At 43.5% G+C, this 24,071-nt stretch overlaps 2 protein-coding genes across 5 annotated transcripts in view; one reads left to right on the top strand and one right to left on the bottom strand.

Moving 5' to 3' along the window:
• Positions 1-19,988, top strand: part of JAG1 (jagged canonical Notch ligand 1) — a 35,727-nt gene extending 15,739 nt beyond the window's left edge. The window contains exons 4-26 of the mRNA XM_058833875.1: positions 2,688-2,942; positions 3,954-4,014; positions 7,785-7,915; positions 8,219-8,338; positions 8,778-8,891; positions 9,442-9,555; positions 10,314-10,427; positions 10,831-10,877; positions 11,375-11,548; positions 12,042-12,192; positions 12,716-12,880; positions 13,395-13,508; positions 14,143-14,256; positions 14,363-14,476; positions 14,601-14,717; positions 15,230-15,257; positions 15,364-15,449; positions 16,251-16,364; positions 16,589-16,698; positions 16,779-17,015; positions 17,346-17,477; positions 17,916-18,066; positions 18,417-19,988. Of these exons, the coding sequence (XP_058689858.1) occupies positions 2,688-2,942; positions 3,954-4,014; positions 7,785-7,915; positions 8,219-8,338; positions 8,778-8,891; positions 9,442-9,555; positions 10,314-10,427; positions 10,831-10,877; positions 11,375-11,548; positions 12,042-12,192; positions 12,716-12,880; positions 13,395-13,508; positions 14,143-14,256; positions 14,363-14,476; positions 14,601-14,717; positions 15,230-15,257; positions 15,364-15,449; positions 16,251-16,364; positions 16,589-16,698; positions 16,779-17,015; positions 17,346-17,477; positions 17,916-18,066; positions 18,417-18,874 (3,221 nt within the window). The 3' untranslated portion in view covers positions 18,875-19,988. The remainder of the gene's footprint in view (positions 1-2,687; positions 2,943-3,953; positions 4,015-7,784; positions 7,916-8,218; positions 8,339-8,777; positions 8,892-9,441; positions 9,556-10,313; positions 10,428-10,830; positions 10,878-11,374; positions 11,549-12,041; positions 12,193-12,715; positions 12,881-13,394; positions 13,509-14,142; positions 14,257-14,362; positions 14,477-14,600; positions 14,718-15,229; positions 15,258-15,363; positions 15,450-16,250; positions 16,365-16,588; positions 16,699-16,778; positions 17,016-17,345; positions 17,478-17,915; positions 18,067-18,416) is intronic.
• SLX4IP (SLX4 interacting protein) overlaps positions 15,484-24,071 on the bottom strand; it is an 83,305-nt gene continuing 74,717 nt past the window's right edge. For 2 of the 4 annotated variants that reach the window (XM_058833879.1, XM_058833877.1), the window contains one exon: positions 22,021-22,915. The gene's annotated coding sequence lies outside the window, so the exon portion shown is untranslated. Of the gene's footprint in view, positions 15,617-22,018; positions 22,916-24,071 lie in introns of those variants that run through there. The other 2 variants (XM_058833878.1, XM_058833880.1) reach the window with 2 other exon arrangements.

Below are 24,071 nucleotides of genomic sequence, written 5' to 3' on the forward strand. Positions count from 1 at the left end.
GCTGACTGCTGGTTTTTATTTACTTAACCATTCTGCTGTGTTGGGATTGCTTCCTATAAAACTGAAACCGTGGTTGATGCGGGCTAAGAATGGCAGGGTTGTTGCAATGCCTCCCCTGGAGTCTGGGTCAGCACCCTTGTGTAAGTGCACACTGACAGGTGGGAATAGGCAAGGGTGGAGGAGTTCTTGTACAAGAAGAAACATGCCAGTGCTTCATTGTGAAAACTGGGTGATGGCAAATGGAAAGGGAGCTTAAACCTGTGGGACTGCACTTGAGTTCAGGTGGATGGTGGTAGCTTTAAAATGTGTATCCGATGGAAGATGTTTTATCCATGATCTGGAGTGTAATTGCAGCTATTTTATTAGCTATTCTAGCTAATCTAAGCGCCTGCAAAAAAAGGAAGTCCAGTGGACTTTAGAGGGTGTTTCCATTTGAGTTCAGCCTGTGGTTAAGGTCTCCAAAGAGTTGGTGGCTGGAGTGAGATGTTGTAGACGTACAGCAAGAACAAAGCTTCCTAATGAGCTGGCAGAGAGGAGAATGAAAGAGCAGAGGCAAAAGGAAAGCTCACTTTTTCAAGGCAACTCCCTTTCTGGTTCCAAGGACTGAAATAGTTGTCAGTCCTATGTTCCCAAGGGGGAACAAGGAAAGACTGGAAAAGCAAGAATCAGTGTGGGGGTGGAGGTGGGGGGCTGGTTTGCAAAACTAAATTGAGTGTCGTTCTCCTTTTCTTCTGCCACTTACAGGAGAGGATAAAGTTGTTTTACTCACAAGGAGCAGGATGTCTTTATGCACACTCGGTGTTTGGGGAAGTGCCTTTGCTTTCCAGCTGTGCTGTGGATGGAGTGTAATCTTGGCAAGTGTAGCACAGCCATCTCCAGCACGCATGAGTGGAACTATAATTGCCAGACTAGCCCCATTCAAGACCAGCAGATATGCATCTGCTTAAGTACCTCTTAGAATTAGTCAATAATCTTGCTGATGAGATCTAAGAGCCTTACACCTGCACAGCACAGAACATGATATTGCTCTGGATGTACCAGTATGGAAAGGTCCTTAGGCATCCACATTACCTGTGAACGGGATTTAAATTAATAAAGGCCTGCACGCATTTGAAAGTCTGACACATAGTTGTGGAGTTGGGGGCTTAGTGCCAATGAATAATAAAACCTGATTTAAATGGAAAATATTATAGAACCAGAAATACCAGAAGGTGAATAAGAACTTGGTGCCCTTAATTTCACACTGTAAACACATAATGAATCCTGTAGTCTCAAGTCACAAATACCCCCAAAATGGGCAATGTCTGAGTATTGACACTCGTGTGTAGTTGTGCAGCAAGAGCTTTGACTTCATTCCAAACTGCAGACAAGCAGGCAGGATCTAGTGGTGCATCCCTAATGGGTGTCTGAGGCTTGAGAAGCCTGTTGGGAAGTTCTTTCTTGAAAGCTGCAAATCAAAGGTCCTTAGCAGTACATTTAAAAGTATCTTAGATTAAAAACTGCCCGTGTGTCATCTTAGGGCTTTAGTAGCGCCTTCATTAGTCTTCAGCTCTGCCTTATGTAAAATCCCAGAAGGTTCTTTTGTAGTTGTTGGAAGAACAAGCAACACATCAGTGCATTTTAATTCCTAGTACACTCGGAGGTGCCAGTACTTCACACGCTGCTAACACATCATTGGCAAACTGCCTTTCTACCTCAAATTCTCCTGTCGCTGGATTATGCTCCCTTGTACTCGCTGTTGGTTTTGAACACAGTCTGTGAGGATATTTTGGCTGTTCCACGATAAACTTTCACTCAGCAGTCGAGTGCTGGGTAGCAGCAGGTCGTAAGGCAGTGTCAGATCGTTTAAGTCACAAGACCTGGACTACAAAGTGAAATACCACAGATATATACAATGTTCCAAGCAAATGTGAAATATAATTATTTCAAGCCATAATTTAGACAGTTGTATGGCTCTGAAAGCCAGAAGACTTTTGCTAGAACTAAATGTCAAGTGCAAACCTAAACTTTGAAATGCTCTGTAGAGAGGAAGGGGATCTGTAGCACTTCTATGCAATAGTTTGATCTTCTCTTTTGAGCTCTGGTTGTCTTGGCTTTGTACTTTCAGCTGCTGTCTGAAAACAGGACTTCCATGGTATTTCTCAGCCAAAATCTGGTGAGATTGCCGATGTCATCTGAATGCTGGAGTTGGTAGTTTTCAATTTAGTGTTTGCACATAAGGAAAATGTTGCAAACCTTTTGCAGTGCCTATGTTCAGTCTGTAGACATGGCTTTATTAGGCTATTGTAGTATGTTGTTTTTGTAAATGCTCCAGTTGAAAACAAAACTAGTGCCATTAATGGAGAAGCAGGGGAAAACACATTTTGTACCAGTCTGTTGGAGCTGAATTTTCTTTAGTCATGAACTGTATAAATTCTTAGTGGATGCCCTTACTTCAAAAGGGATAAGTGATTGGCAGTAACTGAACAGTTCCTTTTGATTTCAAGCTTAGTTCAGTTTGATAATGCTGCATGTGTGTTTCACTTAATGGTTTATAGCTCCAGGGCAGCCTTATCTGACTGTCTAAAACAGAAAATTAATAAAACCAAGTGGCTGCCTCAGAGAGTCTTGCCTGCAAAGCTGTGATGTGGGAGTTAATGATGAGACCTAAACAAAGTTTTAATTCTGACATCTCTTGTGCCTTGCAGACCCCGATCGCATTATCGAGAAGGCTTCCCACTCTGGCATGATCAATCCCAGCCGCCAGTGGCAGACTTTGAAACACAACGCAGGAGTTGCCCACTTTGAGTACCAAATCCGTGTGACGTGTGCAGAACATTACTATGGCTTCGGCTGCAACAAGTTCTGTCGACCGAGAGACGACTTCTTCACTCACCACACCTGTGACCAGAACGGCAACAAGACCTGCTTGGAAGGCTGGATGGGACCAGAGTGCAACAAAGGTTTGTGAGGAATGTTTCACCTGCACACCAGTGGGATGGGGAGGGATTTGAGGGCATCATATCCAGGTTGCATTCAGATTGTGCAGACAGGGGGCTAAGGAGTGACGGGACAGCACCCAGTTCATTCCGCAGAGAACTGGGGGCAGGAAAAGAATAGTTTCTGCTTTGTGTTACAAGTCTTGGAGAGGTCTTGGAGAGAGTACTGGGCACTTAGCAGATGTGTTCTTTCTCTGATTATCCGCATCTTTGCCCCTGGGAAGAAAACCCAGCCCACTGACTTCAATGGGAGTTCTGCTGCTGACTTCAAAAAGGATTTCCCCTTTGGTGCAGAACTTCAAGACAAGCAGGAAGGAGAGACTTGTTTTAAAGCTGACCTGGCAAGTGTAAAGCTTTGGTGTTTGAAAAGTCCCAGGCTTGTTTGTTCCACCTGAGATCATGTTCAACGTGTTTATGAGGGAATGGCTGCTACCTAGGTAATTGGGGAAGGAGAAAGCAGGACTTAGGAACAGACTATCAGCCTGTCTTAATGACTGAGTTTACCTGCAATTTGAATTGCTGCTCATCTTGATATCCTGTCTGTTCAAAGATACAGCCAAAACTAAATCCAGAGTACTTAAAAGCTGCTTTGAATTAGGTGTAAAGCCAGGGAGAGTGGCCCAGATCCCCTGCAAAAGACAGAGAAAAGAAACCTGTAGACTCTGAGTGACCTGAGGTATCCAAGGCGAGGTGGTTTCTCCCACATAAAAACAACTCTTTGAACAGCACTAGGAATGATTCCTCTGCAAAGTCAGAGGAACAGTTTTCCTAAAGAAAGGAAAAGCTGATAGATTTCCTATCCCAGGAGACACCTACCTTGGTTTTCCTTCTGGTAGACTTGATAGGAGATACTTGTTAAAACCTTGGATTCAGCAGGATTACAATGCAGGTTAGAGATTAAAACATTCCCACAAGTGTGATGGTGCCGGAAGCGGGCAGCATGCTGATACTCTTCTTTTTTTGTTGTTTTAACAGCTATTTGTCGTCAGGGATGTAGCCCCAAGCATGGTTCTTGCACAATTCCAGGAGAGTGCAGGTAAATGCTTCCTATCCCTCCTTCCTTTCCCCCCCACCCCTCCCCAACTAATTAAACAAGTGATGCTAAACACAATAGGAGTGAGGAGGGAGGGAGTTTTGGAAGTTGTGGTTTTGAGCAAGACACATTATTCATGCTGACTTGCCCAGAATAAGGGGGGAGCAAGCTTTTAATGCACTGATAATTTTAAGAAGCTTTTGGTTTGTGAAATGGTGGCACCGAGGGAGAGGGGTGTATGGGATAAATAGCGTGAATGCTGCCTAATGAGCACTAACTAATTGTTTCTGCATAAATAGTGCAAATGTTTGGTGGCTATGCTTTTTCCAACAGCCTGATTAATAGGCTTTTTCAATTCCAAGCTTGAAGTACAGTGTGGCTTTTCTCTCTTCTTCTCCCTTTCAGTGTTTTCCCCCTTCTACCCTCCCACCCCCTGGTTTCTTCCATCAGTAGGCAAAAGTCAAGCATTCTTTAGAATGGGATTAGTTGAATCTCTGGGTTCCTTTCCCATTGTGAGCCTGGCTCCGAGTGCTGAGAGGTTAATGGCTGGGATGAAATCTTGTCAGTGGGCTCTGATGAATGCCGAATTTTGTTGCCGTGCTTTGAAGTCCCTTCTGTCCTGGCAAGGAGACAATGGAAAGCAGATTTTATCCATAACCCAACAGTTAAATATCTGGAATGCCTTAAAATATGCAGCATGTATTTACAGCACAGGGAAGTCTTGTCCCTTACCCCTAGAGGGGTAGTGGGTATTAAATGTGGGTATTCTTTATCAACAGACAGGTTCCAAGTTGCTGCATGTAACCCTTTATAATTTCTGTTTACAACTGAGTTTCTGAGGTTACAAAAACATTGATATTGATTCTGTGTAGGAAGGGTTAAAAGTGAAGTTTGGGTATTCCTGAATAAGACTCAGAAGTTTGAAGGAATAGAAAGTAATTTTTCTGCCTAACAAGCATATTGGTGGATTCTGTGTTGCTGGAAATCTTTGCATGAAGTGGACTGCTTGATGAACTAGAGTTCCAAAAGGAACGGAATCTGGAGTGTCTGTCAGACTATTCTATAAGAATTCAGCCTAAATAGCCATAGTGGCTCATTCATTTTCTCTGCTTCTGTAATTCATGCTTCAAAAACAAAGCAAAATTACCATGGAACCATCTGAAAGTGAAGTGGGAAGTAGCCTCTCATCTTCACCGAGCCGTGCAAAGTGAAAGTCCAGCCAAGGGATGGACTGTTGTCACTTGTCCTGTGATTTTAATGTTTAGCAGCACTGATATAAACTGGTTAACCCCCAGAACAACAAATCTAAATCTTTTTTTAATTAAAAAAAAGCCTAACAAGTAGTAGGAAGTATTGGGGGGCCAGATGGTGAGAGGAGCATATCAGTCAGGGCTACCAGTGATTTGTGCTGCTGTCATCAGAATAAACATGCCTTGTAGGGGTTGCTGTCTCCTAGTCAGAACAACAGGCTTTGTTTCCAGATTTTTTTTTTTCTTCCCTTTCTCTTTCTAAGTCTGTTGCCTCCCACTCACTGCCCAGACATGCACTAGTGCTCTTATTTACTTAAGGTGCAACTTTCCCACACTTGATTTGCATAGTCTTGAAACAATGCTGTCCTTCTGGTGCTTTCAGATAACTTCTGCTTGCCAAGTCAGACCACTATCTTTAAAGTGAACACAGAAACAAGATTTTATTTTCTTTTAAGTTTTGATGAGTCATATAGCCTGTATGCTACAAATGCAACAGGGTTTAAAAATAACATCCGAGCAGAAACTGCTCTGTGTTCTGGTACAACAGACAACTTGCAAACGTTCTTAAAATATCCTTTTCCCTTTCGCTGCCAGTCACTTTCTTCAATGCAGGCCAGCCAACTAAACCATTTTTACTCATGAATCACTATACAAGGAAAGTTAACTTTAAGTTTCTCATGAGAAACTGCTGCATATGTATAATAAAACATGAGTTATCACTCTGAATCTTTTTCTGGAATTGATAGCCCACTTTTTTTTTTCCCCTAAATGCCCATAGCCTTATCCAATTTTGCTTGTTATGTTTTGAAGCTGATGTTTGAAGTATTACCTTTGGCTCTAAAGCTCATGAATTTGTATTTTTTTCTGCGTGGTGTGGGGTTTTTTAACTATTTTGCTTTCTTTACATGTGTTCTAAAGAAAATAAAACCCACCACCACTTTGATTTGATGGACGTAAAATCCATCAAAAATTTGAATACCTGCTTTTGCAGGTGAGGTCCCTTAGGTTGGCTTGTGTGCAAGCTCACAGGCAAGTTGCTTTGAATGCCATAAAAATTAAAAGGGTCTGGTCCTAAATTTTGATCTTTGTGCATTCTCATTATATGCCCTCTACAGAAGGATTTTCCAAGAGCTACTTGAGGGAAGTTGTTTTGCTTTATCTGGATTTTTTTCATGTTCTTTACACTGATTGGCTTTTTTTTTAACACACAAACTAATAAGAATTTCCCATTGACTTTGAAAAGGCTGCTATTGTGATTGCTGCTAAGGAAAAAAAGTTAATTAGGATGCAGTTTGTCACCTGAGATTTTTAGAAGGGAAGTCGGACTTGCCACTGGCTGTGTGTGATTATCCATTGGATAGATCCTTCTGGCTTTTTCCCATGAGAAGAAATTACCAGCAGAAGAATGGTGGGGGGTTTTACAAATAGAAAGCTTAGCTGACTTCTGTAGAGCTGAGGTTTGTTTTCATAATTTAGTGACAGCTTAGTGCATAATTGCTGCTGATCAATTACTCTCAGGACTTGTTAATGAAATACAGTACCTCAAAAAAGGCCTTGCTTTTCATTTTCAACTTGTTTCACTTGTTTCTATCTGCAGATCCACTTTAATTTGAAGCATCCTTGGTCTGTCTTGATAGTGAGAACTAAGTGAAACCCAAAATAAGCTTTCCCTTAAGGGGGCTTAACTTTTAAAGAGCATCTTCTTTTTATAAGTAGATAATTCAGGTAGCTCATTGATGGTGACAATAAAGAATTCAAATAAGTAGCAAGTTCTTCAGACATTAGTGTTTCTCAGAATTGGATATTATTTAGTTACTCCCTGAAAAGAGCCTATTAGCATAAATCAAATTCAGAAACACACTGACAGCTGATCTTTGAACATGTGTAAAGTTCTGCCCTGCTGTTTTCTTCCATCCCTGACTGTGGCCCAGTCCATACTGGCTCTGTGTGTGTCTCTATATTCAGAATAAGGGCAGCTTCTGATAGAGCAGGGAACTCCTCTTGTTTTGCTACTGCCCTGCCAAAGGCTCAGAGTTGGTGGTTATGGTTTTGTTTGTCTTCCTGCAAACCCAGCACAGCTAAAATGCCTGGAACCTTGTATTCATGAGGATCTCTGGATAACTATTGTTTCCACTGACTTTTTCTTCCCCCCTCAATTTATAAAGCACCCTGTCAAAGTCCAGAGATTGATTTGTAGTGCACACCCACCCTCTCTGCCACATTTATATGAGGCTCCAAAAGAGTATTATTGTGCTGAATGGACCTCATGCTGGTTTTCTCAGAACAGTTATTCTTTTGTCAGGAGGCCAGCTACAGAGACCTTGGCAAAACTACCAAAATGTTTGTTTACAAGAAACCATCAAACAATCCTTGAATAGCTTCTCCCCTCCCCTCATCCTGCCCTTCTCCCCCACTTCCCCAGCCTTTCTTCAAGATTTGGAGTTGCTCATATCTACACACAGCAATTATGATGGGTTTGGGTTTGTTTCTCTGTTCTGATTTTTTTTTTCTGTTTAACTGAAGGTGTCAGTATGGATGGCAAGGCCAGTACTGTGATAAGTGCATTCCACACCCGGGATGTGTCCATGGCACTTGCATTGAACCATGGCAGTGCCTCTGTGAAACCAACTGGGGTGGTCAGCTCTGTGACAAAGGTATGCTAATCCCAGAGGGCCGTGTCACACTTGAATGTCAGCACTGGCAGACTTTGCACCGAGGGAGTGCACGTGGGGCCCGGCGAGCTCCTGAAACGTGCTGGGAGCGTGCTGGCCCTCAGCTGCTCAGCCTTGTCCCCACTGCTGTTCCAGCATGGGTAGCATCTGTCCTTAGCTTGTCCCTTCCTGTCCCTCTCCAGTGTGGGGATGCATTCTGTAAAGGCTCTGGGATAACAGAACAGAGCACGTGGTGATGTTCCTGTAACTTTCTAGCCTGGCTTTAATGCTCCTCCTCTCTTGCAGATCTGAACTACTGTGGAACCCACCCACCCTGCTTGAATGGTGGTACCTGCAGCAACACTGGCCCTGACAAATACCAATGTTCCTGCCCTGAGGGCTACTCAGGACAGAACTGTGAAATTGGTAAGTGCTGGATGCAGCTGCTGAGCTGCCACCTGACAGTTAATTCTTGCCAGCTTTTGGTGGCACTTGGTTTTGGATGTACTTTATGAGATGGAGGAAAACTCAATTTGTAGTGTACCCAGTCCAGGCTGGGTACAAAGATCCAGCCTTTCCTGTTCATGCTTTATCATGAACATTTGGTGTCTCTGAACATCAGCTCACGGGGGAGGTCACTCTGAGCCTGTCTGGCTGTGGCTCCAGCAGGTGCCAGTCAGCGTGCTGATGAGGTTAGCATGGAAGGAGACTTTCTGCAAGCCAGGAAATTCCTGGTTCTTGCAGGAGCACAGTGCAGCAAGAGTTAGGATGGTGTGTCCAGAGCAGAAGCATGTGGAGGGAGCAGGGGTGGCTTGTGCTGGCATGGATGTAGCCTCTGCCATGATGTCCTTCTGTCCCTGTGCAGCGGAGCACGCCTGCCTCTCCGACCCTTGTCACAACGGGGGAAGCTGCCTTGAGACATCCACGGGATTTGAATGTGTGTGCGCTCCTGGCTGGGCTGGACCAACTTGCACTGACAGTGAGTCCTTTTCAGTGTTTATTAAAAATGTGCCAGTTTGCTGGTTTTGATCACTCTAATCCCTCATAAACTTACAGGGCACACTACTTAACCTTTCCCAGCCTGCGTGTTGCTTCCTGGCAGCCGTTGATACCCCTGTGCTCTCTCTTCCCCTTTGCTTGTACCGAGGTTTTTGTCAGCTACCAGGGGAAAGAACAGCCAAAATCATCTTGAGGGAAGCAGGATGCTGAATTTTTGAACCATTCTGGCATGTTGTTAAAAATGCTGATTTGAGGGACTTGCTGGATCCAAATAGGACTTCCACTTTCAAAAAGGCCACAGGGGTAAACTTTTCCCCCAGTTCTCTGAACCACCTTTTCACATTACTCCTCTCTTTAAAAGGTGGCTTTTGCTGAAATCAAAGATAACCTAGAAATTCCAAGTGGAAGTCCTGTTGTTCTTCTGTTCCTTAGGGAAAACCCCAGTAGCAGCAACCATTTATCAGACTTGTCAGTTACTGCTATTGCCAATCTGGTAGTGGAACTAAGCCTCTCCTTATTCTGCGTTACAGATATTGATGATTGTTCTCCAAATCCCTGTGGTCATGGAGGAACTTGCCAAGATCTAGTTGATGGATTTAAGTGTATTTGCCCACCTCAGTGGACTGGCAAAACTTGCCAGCTAGGTAAGAACTGCTGTCTCTTCATCCAGTGTTGTTCCAGAGCTGGGAAAGATAAATACAAAAGGGATCACGGTCCTACATTACTCACAGTCATGTTTCTGAAGCCTGTGGCTGTATTTTAGCACATTGAAGACATTCGGTGTCTGTTTGCAGGACTGAGGTCTAGGACAGTGTCCAAGACCAGTGGGGCTTCCATCACCTTGTTTCTGCATGCTGGCACTTGAAGGAAATAGTTAACCAGAGACATCCTTCAAACCAGGACTGCCCTGGAGTGGGGAGGGTGCATGTTGTGCCTCCCAATCCCACCCCCACATGTGTTTCTCCCTTTACCCTGTGAGAAAGTTGCTGTATCTCTTCAACCATGTCAACTCCTCCAGACCCAAGAGTTCACAGTTGGGTTCCAAAATGGGGATGATCTCACGGAGAATGAGCTGGCTGCATTCTTTACACAGCACACTCATCCCAATGACCAGGCTGCAGCATTCCTCCTTCAGAACGCTCAGCTGAGATGCGTGTGTGGGGGCAAGTTGCTCTTAATGAGTGGCTGGGTAATTGTGAAATAATTAGCGTAGACTGTATGTTCTAATTGCAAAGAAACTGAAAGAGCCTTCAGAGGCTGATGATGATTGACTTTTGTTCGTTCAAGTCACGCTAATCCCTGCTGTATGCTGCAAGTTCCTCTTAGCTCTGGAGGAACTGCTGGTTATTGCTGGGGCGTGGGCTTCTCCCTTCCCCCCTGAATGTTCCCCTTCATTTTCCAGATGCAAATGAATGTGAGGGCAAGCCCTGTGTCAATGCCAACTCCTGCAGGAACCTGATTGGCAGCTACTACTGTGACTGCATTACTGGCTGGTCTGGCCACAACTGTGATATAAGTAAGTGTCCGTACCCTTGGGTTTATTAAAGGCCAGTTCTTTGGGTATATGAGCATGTGCCACCGAGTTCTAAGCTCAATTTAAACACTGGGCAGAGCCCCAGCAGTTGATGTTTTTAGAAAGGGAGTAGTTGGTGCGGAATGAAAATATACAATTTTATCAAAGTCATTAGCCTGCACCATAGCTATATTCTGATAAAGGGACTAAAACAATGATGTGAAGTTTTACTGCTTCTCCTAGAAGAATCGCAAAAGGTTTCCCACCCATTATAATAACCTTATCTCGAGGAAGGCATGCAGGAAACTTGACAAAAGGTTTATCTAGCTGCAGTTTTAGAGAGACCTGAACTCTCTATCTAGTGTAAATATATTTTTGCCTTCTAACCGTGCTAATTTTATTGCAGATATTAACGACTGTCGTGGACAATGTCAGAATGGAGGATCCTGTCGGGTAAGCCCTTCTCGTTTAACTTTGGTTTCCCCAAGATTTCCAACAGTGACTAAAACATTTGAGTCTAAGAACAAATAGTTTGGAAAATGGCAACTAGCTGCTACAAATGGTCAATTCTTTGAGTTGGGGGGAGGGCCTATGTCATGCTACAGCATGTCGAGATACGTCTGTAGAACAGTAAGGGCAAAACACATAACCTCAATAAATGACTCACTTTCACTGCCAGTGTCACCAGTGAATGGGCTGGTGGTTGTGCAAACTGCCACTGGAAATGTAGGCACTTCCCTTCAACCTGTGGATTAATGTGTCTTGCCTGGAAATTAAGAATGTAAGCTGGAACTGGGTCTGTGTGTGGGTTTGGACATAGTAAGATGATTTTCTGATTTTTTTTTTTTTTATTTTTTTTTTTTTTACTTTTTTGATTTCATTTTTTCTTAATAAGAATATATCGAGGGAGGAAAAACCTTAACTCTAAACTTTCTTCTGTTCTTTCCCAGGATTTGGTTAATGGTTATCGGTGTATCTGTTCACCTGGCTATGCAGGAGATCACTGTGAGAAAGACATCAATGAATGTGCAAGTAACCCTTGCATGAATGGGGGTCATTGCCAGGATGAAATCAATGGATTCCAATGTCTGTGTCCTGCTGGTTTCTCAGGAAACCTCTGTCAGGTAAGAAGGCTGGGTGAAAGGCAGGCCCTCAGCCAGTGCCGTTTGTTCCGACGCTCCGAATCTGAGCACGGAATGCCTTGCATCCAGTGAAGCGTAGTATAAAGTTGTACTTGATATTGCTGTCAGTCTGCCAAGAAAGTGCTTGATTAATATATATTGGGGGGCGGGGGGGAAGAAACCAACAAACCCCTGACAGGCTGCAGAGGATTCTCTTTGTTAAGCAGACCGCAGGGTTTGCACGTCAGGCTTTGTGGAGCTCTAACTGTTAACTTTGGCAGTTTAATATTGAGAGTTGTCTGCTGAAATAGTGGCGAGTGGGACTAAACTCTGTGTGCTATGAATGATTCTTTGAGGCAGCAGATAAAAAGGTCAGATTCCACAATGTCAGCCTGTCGTGGTGAGGGAAAGCCATGATAAACCTCTTTCACTCAGCTTTCCCTCACTCCCTTCCCCCCCTTCCTATTTCCCTTCCCTCTCTGTGCACTGCTTACAGCTGGACATAGATTATTGCGAGCCAAATCCCTGCCAGAACGGCGCCCAGTGCTTCAATCTTGCCATGGACTATTTCTGTAACTGCCCTGAGGATTACGAAGGGAAGAACTGCTCCCACCTGAAGGATCACTGCCGCACGACTCCTTGTGAAGGTTTGTGTTGCCTTGCCGGTGAATGGCAATGTCTGGCAGCCATTCCTGCCCCTCCCCTTGCTGGAGCCCTAATGCAGCTCCAGCAGGGAATCACTGCAGGAACTCTGGTATAAAGAGGATGAATTTTGCCCTCTGCCTTAGGCCCCTCTCCGTGTGAAAAGATGAGTGATATTTGAAAGTATCAGCTATTGAAAGACAACATTATGTCAATGTGGACTGAAAGCACAGGTAGCAAATAGACTGATGCATTTATTCCAGGCCATGGATGTGTTCCAGCAATCATCAGATAAGATGCTGTGATTATTTTATGCACAGTTGGCAGAGTCCAGTGTTATTTTAAAGCAGCAAACATATTTGCAGTCATATGTTTATGGTTTCACTCGATGATCATAGAAGTCTTTTCCAGCCTAAATGATTCAATGGCACGAGTGTCTTCTAAACATCCATGGCTGGAAGTGAAAATGTTGCTCTTAAGGAATCAGGTTGCATGGGCAGTTCTCATGCTGTCTCTGCTTTTCTGCAGTAATTGACAGCTGCACCGTGGCAGTGGCTTCCAACAGCACGCCCGAAGGGGTTCGCTATATCTCTTCCAATGTTTGTGGTCCTCACGGGAAGTGCAAGAGCCAAGCGGGTGGAAAATTCACCTGTGAATGCAACAAAGGATTCACCGGCACCTACTGTCATGAGAGTAAGAGCAAAAAAGAGAATGTATTTCACTGTCCCCCACTCTTACTGGGAAAGGATTCCATCCTTCCCTCCCAGACCCCTTTAAGGTTTCTTCATTTTAACTCAGTGAACCTTGGAACTGCTGTAAGTTTTCATATCCCTCTTGGGCGAGGCAGAGTGGAATTTGCTAGGCCTTGGGGAAAGTTCACAGCAGTGAACCCTCTGGCCTTCAATTGTATGTTTTTAAAAACCTTATGTATACAAGGTCTGAGGGAGTTAATAGTGGGGTTTAACGTGGATCTTAAGGACTCCAGATTTTTTTTTTTGTTTTTAATAATGACAGGTTCATCACCTTGTGCAGTTTTTTTACCATTTTTCATCTTGCTTATAAGCCTTCCTTTCCAAAGGGTATTATTAGAAATGGAAGCAGCACCAAACAGTCTGCAATAAGATAATGACTCCTAGTAGCTGTACTTCTAGTTTGACTTTTTTCCCCTCTTTTTTTAAATCCTCTTCTTTCTTCCCAACTGTTGCAGATATCAATGACTGTGAAAGCAACCCCTGTAAAAATGGTGGTACTTGCATCGATGGCATCAACTCCTACAAATGTATTTGTAGTGATGGATGGGAAGGAACATATTGTGAAACGAGTAAGTTATCCATCCTTCAGCACACAGAAGGAGCTCTTGGGAAAACATTGGGAAGGAATGGCTGGTACTGTCTTTAAGATGACAGTGACCTGTGTCAATAAACTCTGCTTCAAAGGCCATGGAGGACCTCGTTCTTCTGCCAAGTCCCAATCTTTTGTATTGGAACTAAGCCCAAGTTACAAAATTGGACTGGGATTAGAACCTGTCTCTCTCACTGTTCAGTTTCCTGCTCTATCCTTTGGATAACTTCCAGGAAGAAACCCTTTGCATTAGTAGATGCCACTTTATGGCCTGTCTGCATATCATACTTGCATTTTGTCTGTCTCAGGAGCAGAAGAGGAGTTGCGTGCTCTGCTCCCTTCCCCTGACTAACAGGGTAGTTTATGTAATAGGCCTTTTCACCGCTTTTTTACTGAAACAAGATTACAAACAAAATGAAAACAAAGTGGGGAAATGTGGTGAAACAGTCTTCATCTATGTGACAGTGCTTAAAGCTTTAAAATACTAATTTAAGCATTTAATCCACAATTGAAACACAGGCCAAAATTAGGGATGGGTTATGCTTCTTTCAAGCATTGTGTTTGTCAGTTCTGTAAACACCACTGAGCCTGTTTTCTCTCCTTAACATATCCAGATATTAATGACTGCAGTAAAAACCCTTGCCACAATGGAGGAACTTGCCGAGACTTGGTCAACGACTTCTTCTGTGAATGTAAAAATGGGTGGAAAGGAAAAACTTGCCACTCCCGTAAGTTCAGCATTTCCAAAACATAACAGACGTGCCTTGATAGGCTGCTTGAACTTGTTGGCCTAAGAGAGCACCAGCATTAAGGACAAGTCTGGGTTTCCCACAGGTGACAGCCAGTGCGATGAGGCGACGTGCAACAACGGGGGGACGTGCTATGACGAGGGGGACACTTTCAAGTGCATGTGTCCTGCAGGATGGGAAGGAGCCACTTGTAACATAGGTAAATACCCTGCATAATCTCCAGGAAGCAGATGCAGCGCTGCAGCTCTGACCTCAGCTGTTCCTCTTGGCTCGGATTTGACGGCTTTCTAACAACTGAGCGGCAAATGTTGTTTGTGTTACAGCGAGGAACAGCAGCTGCCTGCCAAACCCCTGTCACAACGGTGGTACCTGTGTAGTCAGCGGGGACTCCTTCACTTGTGTCTGCAAGGAGGGCTGGGAAGGACCCATGTGTACCCAGAGTAAGTCAGCTCTGCTTGAACTCTTCCAGAGTGTTGCATGATGAGAACATGAGCTCATCCTGTCACCCTAGGAGTCAAGATTGAAACCAGAAGGGAAAGCTTGTTTGATGTAGGCTTTAGCATCACCTGAATCTTTGTTTTTAATGACTTTATGTGATAGAGCCTTGACCTGGGCATGAGAAAGTTGCAAATGAGCTAAGTGGAGACAGATGTTGTCTTGTTTTCTCCTGCATTCTTTTTCTGCGAACGGCTCTGTCTGCTTCCACTTTTTCCCCCCCTACCATTAGATTCTTTACAAGGATCTCTTCCTGTATACATGTGTTCCACAATGTAGTTAACAAATTTTGTGGTACAAGCCTGGAATCAATTTAGTAGAGAATTTCAGCATATTTTTGTAAAAGTTGAGCTAAGTATAACTTGGGCATTAGGGAAAGTTTGATCATTCTTTACTGCCAGTAGAGCTGTATTAGCCAAAGTCTGCATGTTTAATGCTGCATGTCTTTGCTTTGCAGACACAAATGACTGCAGTCCTCATCCTTGGTAAGTTTGCTATGTTTATCCTTTGCTTTTTTTGTTGTTTTAGAATTCTGGGTTCCTTCTATCTGTAGCAGTTTTTAATGTCTGTGATGATGCCTTTTCTCCACAGTTACAACAGTGGCACTTGTGTGGATGGAGAGAACTGGTACCGCTGTGAGTGTGCTCCAGGCTTCGCCGGGCCCGACTGCAGGATCAGTGAGTGTTCTGATGGCTCTCTGCCTCAGTTTTTGTCTCATTTAAATCTTGTTGCAAGACAATTGTCTTAATTGAGTTAAGTGGTAGATCAGATGAGTGATAGATGTCTTGTGTCATCTCTGTCCGTACCTGGATCCTTAGAAAATTTGGAGGAGGCAGGAATCACACTGAAAAGGAAAGAAATTTAAGGTCATTCAGCTGGAGCTGAAAGTTCTTCGTTCAGCCGAGTGGGCAAAATGCCCTTTGGGACAGTCTTCCCTTGTGTTTGTGTGGCCCAGGCTTCTGCTTGAGATGAAAGTGTGCCAGCCAAAAACCTTGTCAATTAATAATCCACCTCCAAGCCCTGAGGTGATGTATGCGCTTCCCTGTAATTTAATAATAATTACAGGTAGGAGGACACTTTTTTTTAATAACAGCCATGGAATATAAGTCTCACAGCAGCAATAGCACTGGGAAAGGTTTAACATTGACATCAGTTGAAGGATCTAGTGGGGGACAAAACTGGAGCACATCAGAGGAGAGGAAGTGTGTCTGTGTAGGAAGGAATGTGTCCTTGCCCTGGAAAGCTCAAGTAGCCACAGGGGTCAGGTTTTGATCTTTGTTAGTGCCACACAGCAGAAACGTCAAAGGACTTTTCTGAGGTTATACTGGTGCTGCAAGCTGGAATCTATGTCCCAGTAGACACTAGAAAACGAACATAAAGCTCCAGTAGGCAATTCTAGCCTGTGTTTGCTTTTTTTCCTGACAAAACAAAAGGATACTATGGAGTAACAATTCTGTTTCCTCTCCTTCCCATCACAGATATCAACGAATGCCAGTCCTCGCCCTGTGCCTTCGGAGCCACATGCATTGATGAAATTAACGGGTACCGTTGCATTTGCCCCCCGGGTCGCAGTGGTCCAGGCTGCCAAGAAGGTATTGCAGATTCCAGAGCTGATCCTAGCAGTTGTGGCAAGATCTGTGTAATTGCACATTGATGGGTTTGTGGTTGTATGGGGTTGGTTTTGGGGTGTACTGTCGGTTGTTTTTTAAAGCAAGTATCTTTATTGAAGAAGCAACTTAGTGGGAAGTTTGGATGAACTTAGAAAAGGCGTTTGTTTCCTGTTTTTAGCTTACAATTCTGTTCAATTTCTCTTCAGTTACAGGAAGGCCTTGCATTACCAGTGTTCGAGTAATGCCAGATGGGACTAAGTGGGATGATGACTGCAATACCTGTCAGTGTCTGAATGGAAAAGTCACCTGTTCTAAGGTACAGCTGTGCTGTGGTTTGGGTTACATAATTTTCTGCCCTCTAACCAGTGGATTCTCACCAGTATCATCCTCTCCTAGGTTTGGTGTGGCCCTCGGCCTTGTGTCTTGCATGGCAAAGGCCCCAGCGAGTGCCCCGCTGGCCACGCCTGTGTCCCTGTGCGGGACGACCACTGCTTCACCCACCCGTGTGCCGCCGTGGGGGAATGCTGGCCTTCCAACCAGCAGCCTGTGAGGACCAAATGCAACTCAGATTCCTACTACCAGGACAACTGTGCCAACATCACCTTCACCTTTAACAAAGAAATGATGGCCCCGGTAAGTAACAGCAGCTCGCTGGGCTGTGGCACACATCGACTCATTCCCAGAGCATGGAATGATGATTTTCATAGGGAAAAGTACAGAAAAAGCTGTCTCTGCCTCATTATCAAAGAAAACAAAAAGCAGTGAAGGATCCATATAGCCTTGCAGCCTAAATGCTTTTGTGACTGGAGAAGAACAAAAGCCGGGTTGGGGGGAATTCCACCTCCTTTTCCCTTGAGAACTCTTACTTCAGGGCAAAAAAAAAATACCAAACAAATCTTATATCTGTGTGTGTTCATGTGCATATGTATTTAAGAAAGCCAACATCTTTTTTGTATCCTCCAGGGCCTTACCACAGAGCATGTTTGCAGTGAATTGAGGAATCTGAATATTCTGAAGAATGTTTCTGTTGAATATTCCATCTATATTACCTGTGAGCCTTCCCACTTGGCAAATAATGAAATCCATGTTGCTATTGTAAGTATTCCTGGAATATTTTTAAATGTCTTAGTAGTTAATTGCTTGGATATGTGTGCAACATGTGGATTTCATAAAAATCTTAATTCCTGGCTTTGTCAGCACTTCTTGTGGTTTAGTTTCCATCCTGATTCCCTTTAAGAACAGGAAAGGAATTCTGGTTACATGTGCTTACCTGAAAGTTGCCATCTGGGGGCAACTGTAATAAGGACAGTACACATTTGCTTTTGGGGGAGGTTTGGTCTTTTTAAGGATGAGAAACAAGAATTCTGAGTCATTATTTTCTGCCCATAGCAGGCTATTTTGCTTTGTTTCTGTTTTGTTATTTATTAAAAGTAGCAAGAGCCTTCACTTGCCTGTGAAGGTTTGTAAATAGCAGGTTCTTCCCCGGTGCATCTGATGTAGTGCTTGGTGTTAATTGTGTGCCTCCTCCTGCAGTCTGCAGAAGACATCGGGGAAGATGAAAACCCGATCAAAGACATCACAGACAAGATCATTGACCTCGTCAGTAAGCGCGACGGGAACAACACCCTCATTGCTGCTGTTGCTGAAGTCAGGGTGCAGCGGCGCCCGGCCAAGAACAAAACAGGTGAGCTGCTCTCTGCCCCAGCTCCTGTACCTCGGCCTGCCTGCAACACCCCCCCGTCCAGGGGCAGAGGCTTTCCTCACTTTGGAGACTTTTAGCAAGACCCTGTTTATCAGGAACAATGGGGAGGCTTTGCACCCAAGGTCTTTTTATTTCTAAAAACCCTAAAAAAACTTTCTAAAAGTTTGCTAAACGTGTGGCCTAACCTGGCAAAAATGCTGCTACCCTTCCATGCTCCTCGTGGAGAAATACAGGAAGTAACGAGGCATAAAACCTGAGATTTGTTTTCTCTGAGGCATCCCAAAGTGTCCCCTGTGGTTTGCAGCAGGACTAACTCCTCCTGTCTCTTCCAGATTTCCTGGTGCCCTTGCTGAGCTCGGTCCTGACAGTAGCCTGGATCTGTTGCCTGGTCACCGTGTTTTACTGGTGCATCCGAAAGCGCCGAAAGCAGAGCAGCCACACCCACACGGCCTCTGACGACAACACCACCAACAACGTGAGGGAGCAGCTGAACCAGATCAAAAACCCCATTGAGAAACACGGAGCAAATACTGTCCCCATTAAAGACTACGAAAACAAAAACTCTAAAATCGCCAAAATAAGGACACACAACTCCGAGGTGGAGGAGGACGACATGGACAAGCACCAGCAGAAGGCCCGATTTGCCAAGCAGCCAGCCTACACTTTGGTAGACAGAGATGAAAAGCCCCCCAACAGCACCCCTACAAAACACCCAAACTGGACAAATAAACAGGACAACAGAGACTTGGAAAGTGCACAAAGCCTAAATCGGATGGAGTACATCGTATAGCAGACAGTGGGGTGCTGCCATGCAGGGCCTTTGAGTATCATTATAAAGGCACTCAAGAGCTTGTAGTTCTTAAACTGTTGTGTAATATTTGAGTCTAAGGCTATTATTTACTTAGAATCCCTGTGTTAATTTAAGTTTGGACAAGCTGGCTTACACTGGCAATGATAGTTGCTGTGGTTGGCTGGAATACCAAGTGCTGCATTTCACATCTATGCAAAACTAGTCAAAAGTGCCCTCCTGTAAATTCAGCTGCAGCTGATCCATCACGGAAACGTTCCATAAGGTATTACATAGCCTTATTACTCTTCCTTAGTGTTCATTTTTTTTTCCTGCCAGATGTTCCGATTTATGCAGTTTCTTTAGAATAATACATTTTATTTATATTTATTGAATTTGAGTTTTTTGTATATTGGTTTTATGGTGACGTACAACTAGTTCTGTATTTGAAAGTGCCTTTGCAGCTAGGAACCACAGCAACTATCAGAAATAAGTTTATTATTTATTTTTTTATTGTATTTTTGTTGGGGGCGGGTGGGGGGAACTTGTCAGCAGTTGCTGGTAAATGAAGAATTTAAAGAGGAAAATGTGTCAAAAATAGAAGTTTGTATAGATATGTAAATAATTCTTTTTTTATTAATCACTGTGTATATTTGATTTATTAACTTAATAATCAAGAGCCTTAAAATATCATTCCTTTTTATTTATATGTATGTGTTTAGAGTTGAAGGTTTTTGATAGCATTGTAAGCTCGTGGCTTCTCTATTTTGAATTTTTCTTGTTACATGTTGCCTATATGCCAAAACTAAGGTGTTCTAAAATAGTTTATTTTTAATAGGATGGGCTTTCTTGCCTTGACGCTGGTTTTTGTACAATGTCAAACGTTTGAAACACCTTCCATAGTATCACTTTAAGACTATTTGTAAGTACTGACTGAGGCAGTTTAGAGAATTAGACTAGAAAATTTTTTTTGCTGCTTTAGACTTGAAAACCGAGTGACAGGCAGATAATCTGCTAAGAAGCAGTTTAAGGGAACAAAACTGAGCTATTACTTTATGTAGATGAAATGTGAGTGGTTGCATGTAATTAAAAATATCAAATTAGCGTGTGAAGTTGGAAACACAGCAATCTTATTTTGTAAATTCTAATTATTTTTTCTCACCATGAATATGTAATACTGAACCACTTGTAGATTTGACTTTTTTTGTAATCTACTGCATTTAGGGAGTATTCTAATAAGCTAGTTGTTGAATACTTGAACAGTAGAATGTCCAGTAAGATCACTGTGTAGGTTTGCCATAGATTACACTGCCCGCCTTAACAAGTGAGGAAATCAAAGTGCTATTACGATGTTTAAGATCAAAAGGCTTATAAACATAGTCATCTCAGTGGTTAACCATTGAGATCATGAAGATACCTTGTATTGTGATATTAGTGTTATATGAAAATGCATCTTTGATGTGTTGTTCCTGGCAATAAATCTTGAAAAGTAATATTTATTAAATTTTTTGTATGAAAACATAAAAGAGCGTGGAGATTATTGAGCTTGGAGGCGCTCCCGGCCAGTCAGTTGTGCAAAAGCAGGGGCAGGTGCTGCTGGAGGTTTCCAGGACCTGCCCCTGCCTTTGGTGGAGTCAGTTTTTTGTTAGATGATTACACGTTCCCCTCTGGCTCCGAATGGGACTGAGGAGGTTTGAAAGCAGCATGTCCCTTGCTCTCACTGCCTCTTGGCCAATGTCCCTCGGTGTTCTGAGAGAGGATGGTGTGGCTGCACTTGTGCAACGAGTTTACCTTGCATGGGCCAATGAGCTGCCCCCAGATACGAACCAAATCTAAGTAGCTAGGCAAGATCCAAAGTGCTGACCTGGATGGGAAGGGATCCATAGATAATGCTGATTTCTAATGGGCAAAAAGCGCTTTGTAAAGCATAAAATAAACTCTGAAAGTATTCAACACGACGGCTTTGAATGCTGAACTAATGCTGCCCCTCCCATCTCTGTGCAGGGGCTGGCTGGCTCAGGGTCTGCTCTGCTTTTACCGTGTTCTGATGAAGCTGCAAAATTGTTCTGCTAAGGGGCTACTGCAAAGCTGAAGGAACAATTAACTGTGTAACAAGTTCATTGAAAAATAGTTGAACCAACTTGCTGCAAGGTTAGGCCTTTGCATCTGTATTTGTTTGTAGTAAATAAACAGGTATTTTATATACAGATTGCTGCGATATGAATACACTGAACGCTAACAAAACCTGAGAGTGAGAAATACTTTCTTCTGTAATTTTTTTACAGCTGTCAAAAAAAAAATTGATAAAATCTAATTAGTGTTATTTTTTATTTTAAACTCAATTTAGAAGTTTTCCATCGTGGCTACTCTACTTTGACTGGGTGCTGCTTTTACTCTTCACACTCACGCACCACACCGGGCACGTACTGGAGCCTGTTTAGTTCACTGCCTCCTGAAGGGGAAGTCAACAAGATTAGCTTCAGCTGACCACTTCAATAATTCCTCATCAAACAAATCCCATGAGTATTTATTTCCCTTTGTTCCCTGGCTTCTAAATCTGCAATAAACTAAACACGTCATGTCCAAAAAAGCTACTTAAAGATAATAGAATCTTCCACCTGCCTCCAAAGGGCAAAGCTGGGCTGCTTGCCCTGACTGCTTTCCCATCATTTAATGTTGAATTAACCACCTTCCTGCTGTCTGCTGTTCACATGGGTCTCAAATTCATGGATACAGAAACCAACCACCTCTTCCAAAGGGCTCAAATGTACTTGAATTTGTAGGAATTTGCAAAAGTCTGCCTTCTATTAAGCAAAAAAATAATAAAAATAGGGCATTTGCTATTTCTGGGAACATACAGTTTTCAGGCTTCTTGAAAACCTACTGAGGCCATTTCTATTTACAGACTTAATCATTTAACAATGTGTACATGTATAAACAAAGCTGTTTAGGTCTCTGAAGACTCAGTGAAAGCAAAACCTGGGTTTCTCAAGCTTCAAAACGTGTCAAAGCCCTGAGCCCAGGGTTCATTTATTTACTTCCAGCCTTTCCTGTGCTCCATGCAGAGATTTTATTACTGCAGAGCTCCTCCACACACACCCTGCTTTTCCTCATGGATCTTCCTCACTTTGTCACTATCTCATGGTGTTAGAAAGTTAAAGTCATATAATTTGTACAGGGGGCAGTCAGAAAATTCTATACAATTGCCATAATGGTATTTTTAATTAATCCCTCTAGCTCAAAACTTACACTGGTGACTGTAACACAAGAACAGTCCCCCAAAGCCCACATCCACCACCAGGCTGGGGGCTGCTCTATGAAGTGGTTTCCATTGCCATGAAAATAAATAGAAACACGAAGTTTAGGGCTTCCCCCTCAAAATACCAAAGCACATTTATTTTTGTGGAAATCATACTTTGACAGTTGACACTTTTACTACTCAGGGAAGATACATTCTGCTTAGTCAGCACTTCCCACTGCTAGTGTAAATTTTTTCTTTGTATTCTTCATGTAAGAATTGAAGAATGTGTGCTTCCTGAGCTGCCATTTAAGCATACGAGAAAAATGAAATGAAATTAAATGAATAAAATTAAAATATAAATAAATAAAATATAAAATAATAAAATAAAAATAAAAAAACTCCCCTTAGCACACTGAGTTTTGCTGTACCTACAGCTAATTGAACCTGCAGAATCTGGGTTTGGTTCAGCCTGAGCTGAACATGGCCACATCAAAGCTCTGCACCTCCGCATGGAAGGGCGCATCTTACGTAGAGGTACCTGGGAAAGGTGCTGATGGTGCAGGTTACATCAGCCCTCACACCACCAGATTCATGTCACTGGGAATGCCAGCCTTGGGAACGGCTCCCTCTGCATTGCTGACAGGAGCCAAGGGCAGCTGGGAGCGCTGGGACCTGAAGCCCCCCAGGCCAGGGGAACGTGAACCTGGTTGGAGTCCAAACGTGCGACTGCATCTCCAGCCATGTCCTGGTGAAACCATTTTCCCTTGCACAGACACACCTCCTGTTCTCACACCAGCTGACACCTGCACAGCAAGAGTTAATGTTATTAATCAGCTCCCTGCCAAGCTAAAATGAACAAGGTTATGCTCCCTGCTGCTCCTTGAAGACTGCCTGCTTCTGCTCCTTATCTGCCAGCCCTTGGGCAGAATCCAGCCCTGCCTCCCAGCTATCCCAGGTCCAGGGTGCTGCCCTGCCATCTGTGGAGTCACAAGGCAGAGCCTTCATGGTTTTTAGGAGTGCCTGCATAAGATGAGAAGTTCTGACAAGGGAAGTACCAAATTCAGCCTTTTCCTCCCCAGAAGATGGAAGTGATTGCGTAACCTCCCCCTCCCCTTCTAACGGAAGGAAGAATATTTGAGGATATTTAAGAATTTTTTGGCTTCCTCTTTTTTCAGCATTGACAGCAATGGCCATCATAGTTACACTTTGCCAGTACACACTGAGTTTGCTTCCAAGGGTCAGTGATTTCTCCCAGTAGAGGGAAAACCCAGTAAAAGAGCTGTGCAAGGATTAACTCCAGTTTCTGGGGCGGCGGAGGAGAGGAGTGCAGGCTCTGGATGGTTCAGCAGCTGCTTCCCTGGCACCGGGGCAGCAGCAGAGCCATGCGGGATCAGACAGCGTCAGACTGGAGTCCCAGCCCAGATCTGCCAGCGAGCGCCTTCTGTGATGTGCAAATTGTTTCAACCAGTTTCCCTACAGGGTGGAGAAATAAATCTCTAGTCCTTTCATTCTAGCACTATGAGATCATATTAATATTAAAAAGGGGCATGCCCAGCTCTAGAATTAGAGCTCAAGATACTTTTCCTTAAAGATCTGATGCATAAATAAAAAAGATAATTATTATGCCAGCAAGTAAGGCAGTTATGGAGCTAGAGTACCAATTCCTACTGCTGTACTGAAACATTTAACTTGGACAGAATGGGAGAAAATCACTGAAATTCTCCTTTACAAAAGGTGCACTGCCAGCTCTCACAGAAACAGACTCTCAGCTCTGGAATAATTTAAGTGGACAGTAAAGAAGGCAGGACAGTTGTGGCTAATTTCCTGAACAAATTCCAGGTTACAGGTGAAATGCCTTGTGACGCTCCATCACTTCCACAACTTTTAGGATTTCTTGGCATAAGACAACACCAAGCAAACAAAAAGTCCCTATCTGAAAATGTCACCTTATTGCCACCA

Source organism: Poecile atricapillus, chromosome 3 (assembly GCF_030490865.1).
Source record: "Poecile atricapillus isolate bPoeAtr1 chromosome 3, bPoeAtr1.hap1, whole genome shotgun sequence".
Taxonomy (NCBI): domain Eukaryota; kingdom Metazoa; phylum Chordata; class Aves; order Passeriformes; family Paridae; genus Poecile; species Poecile atricapillus.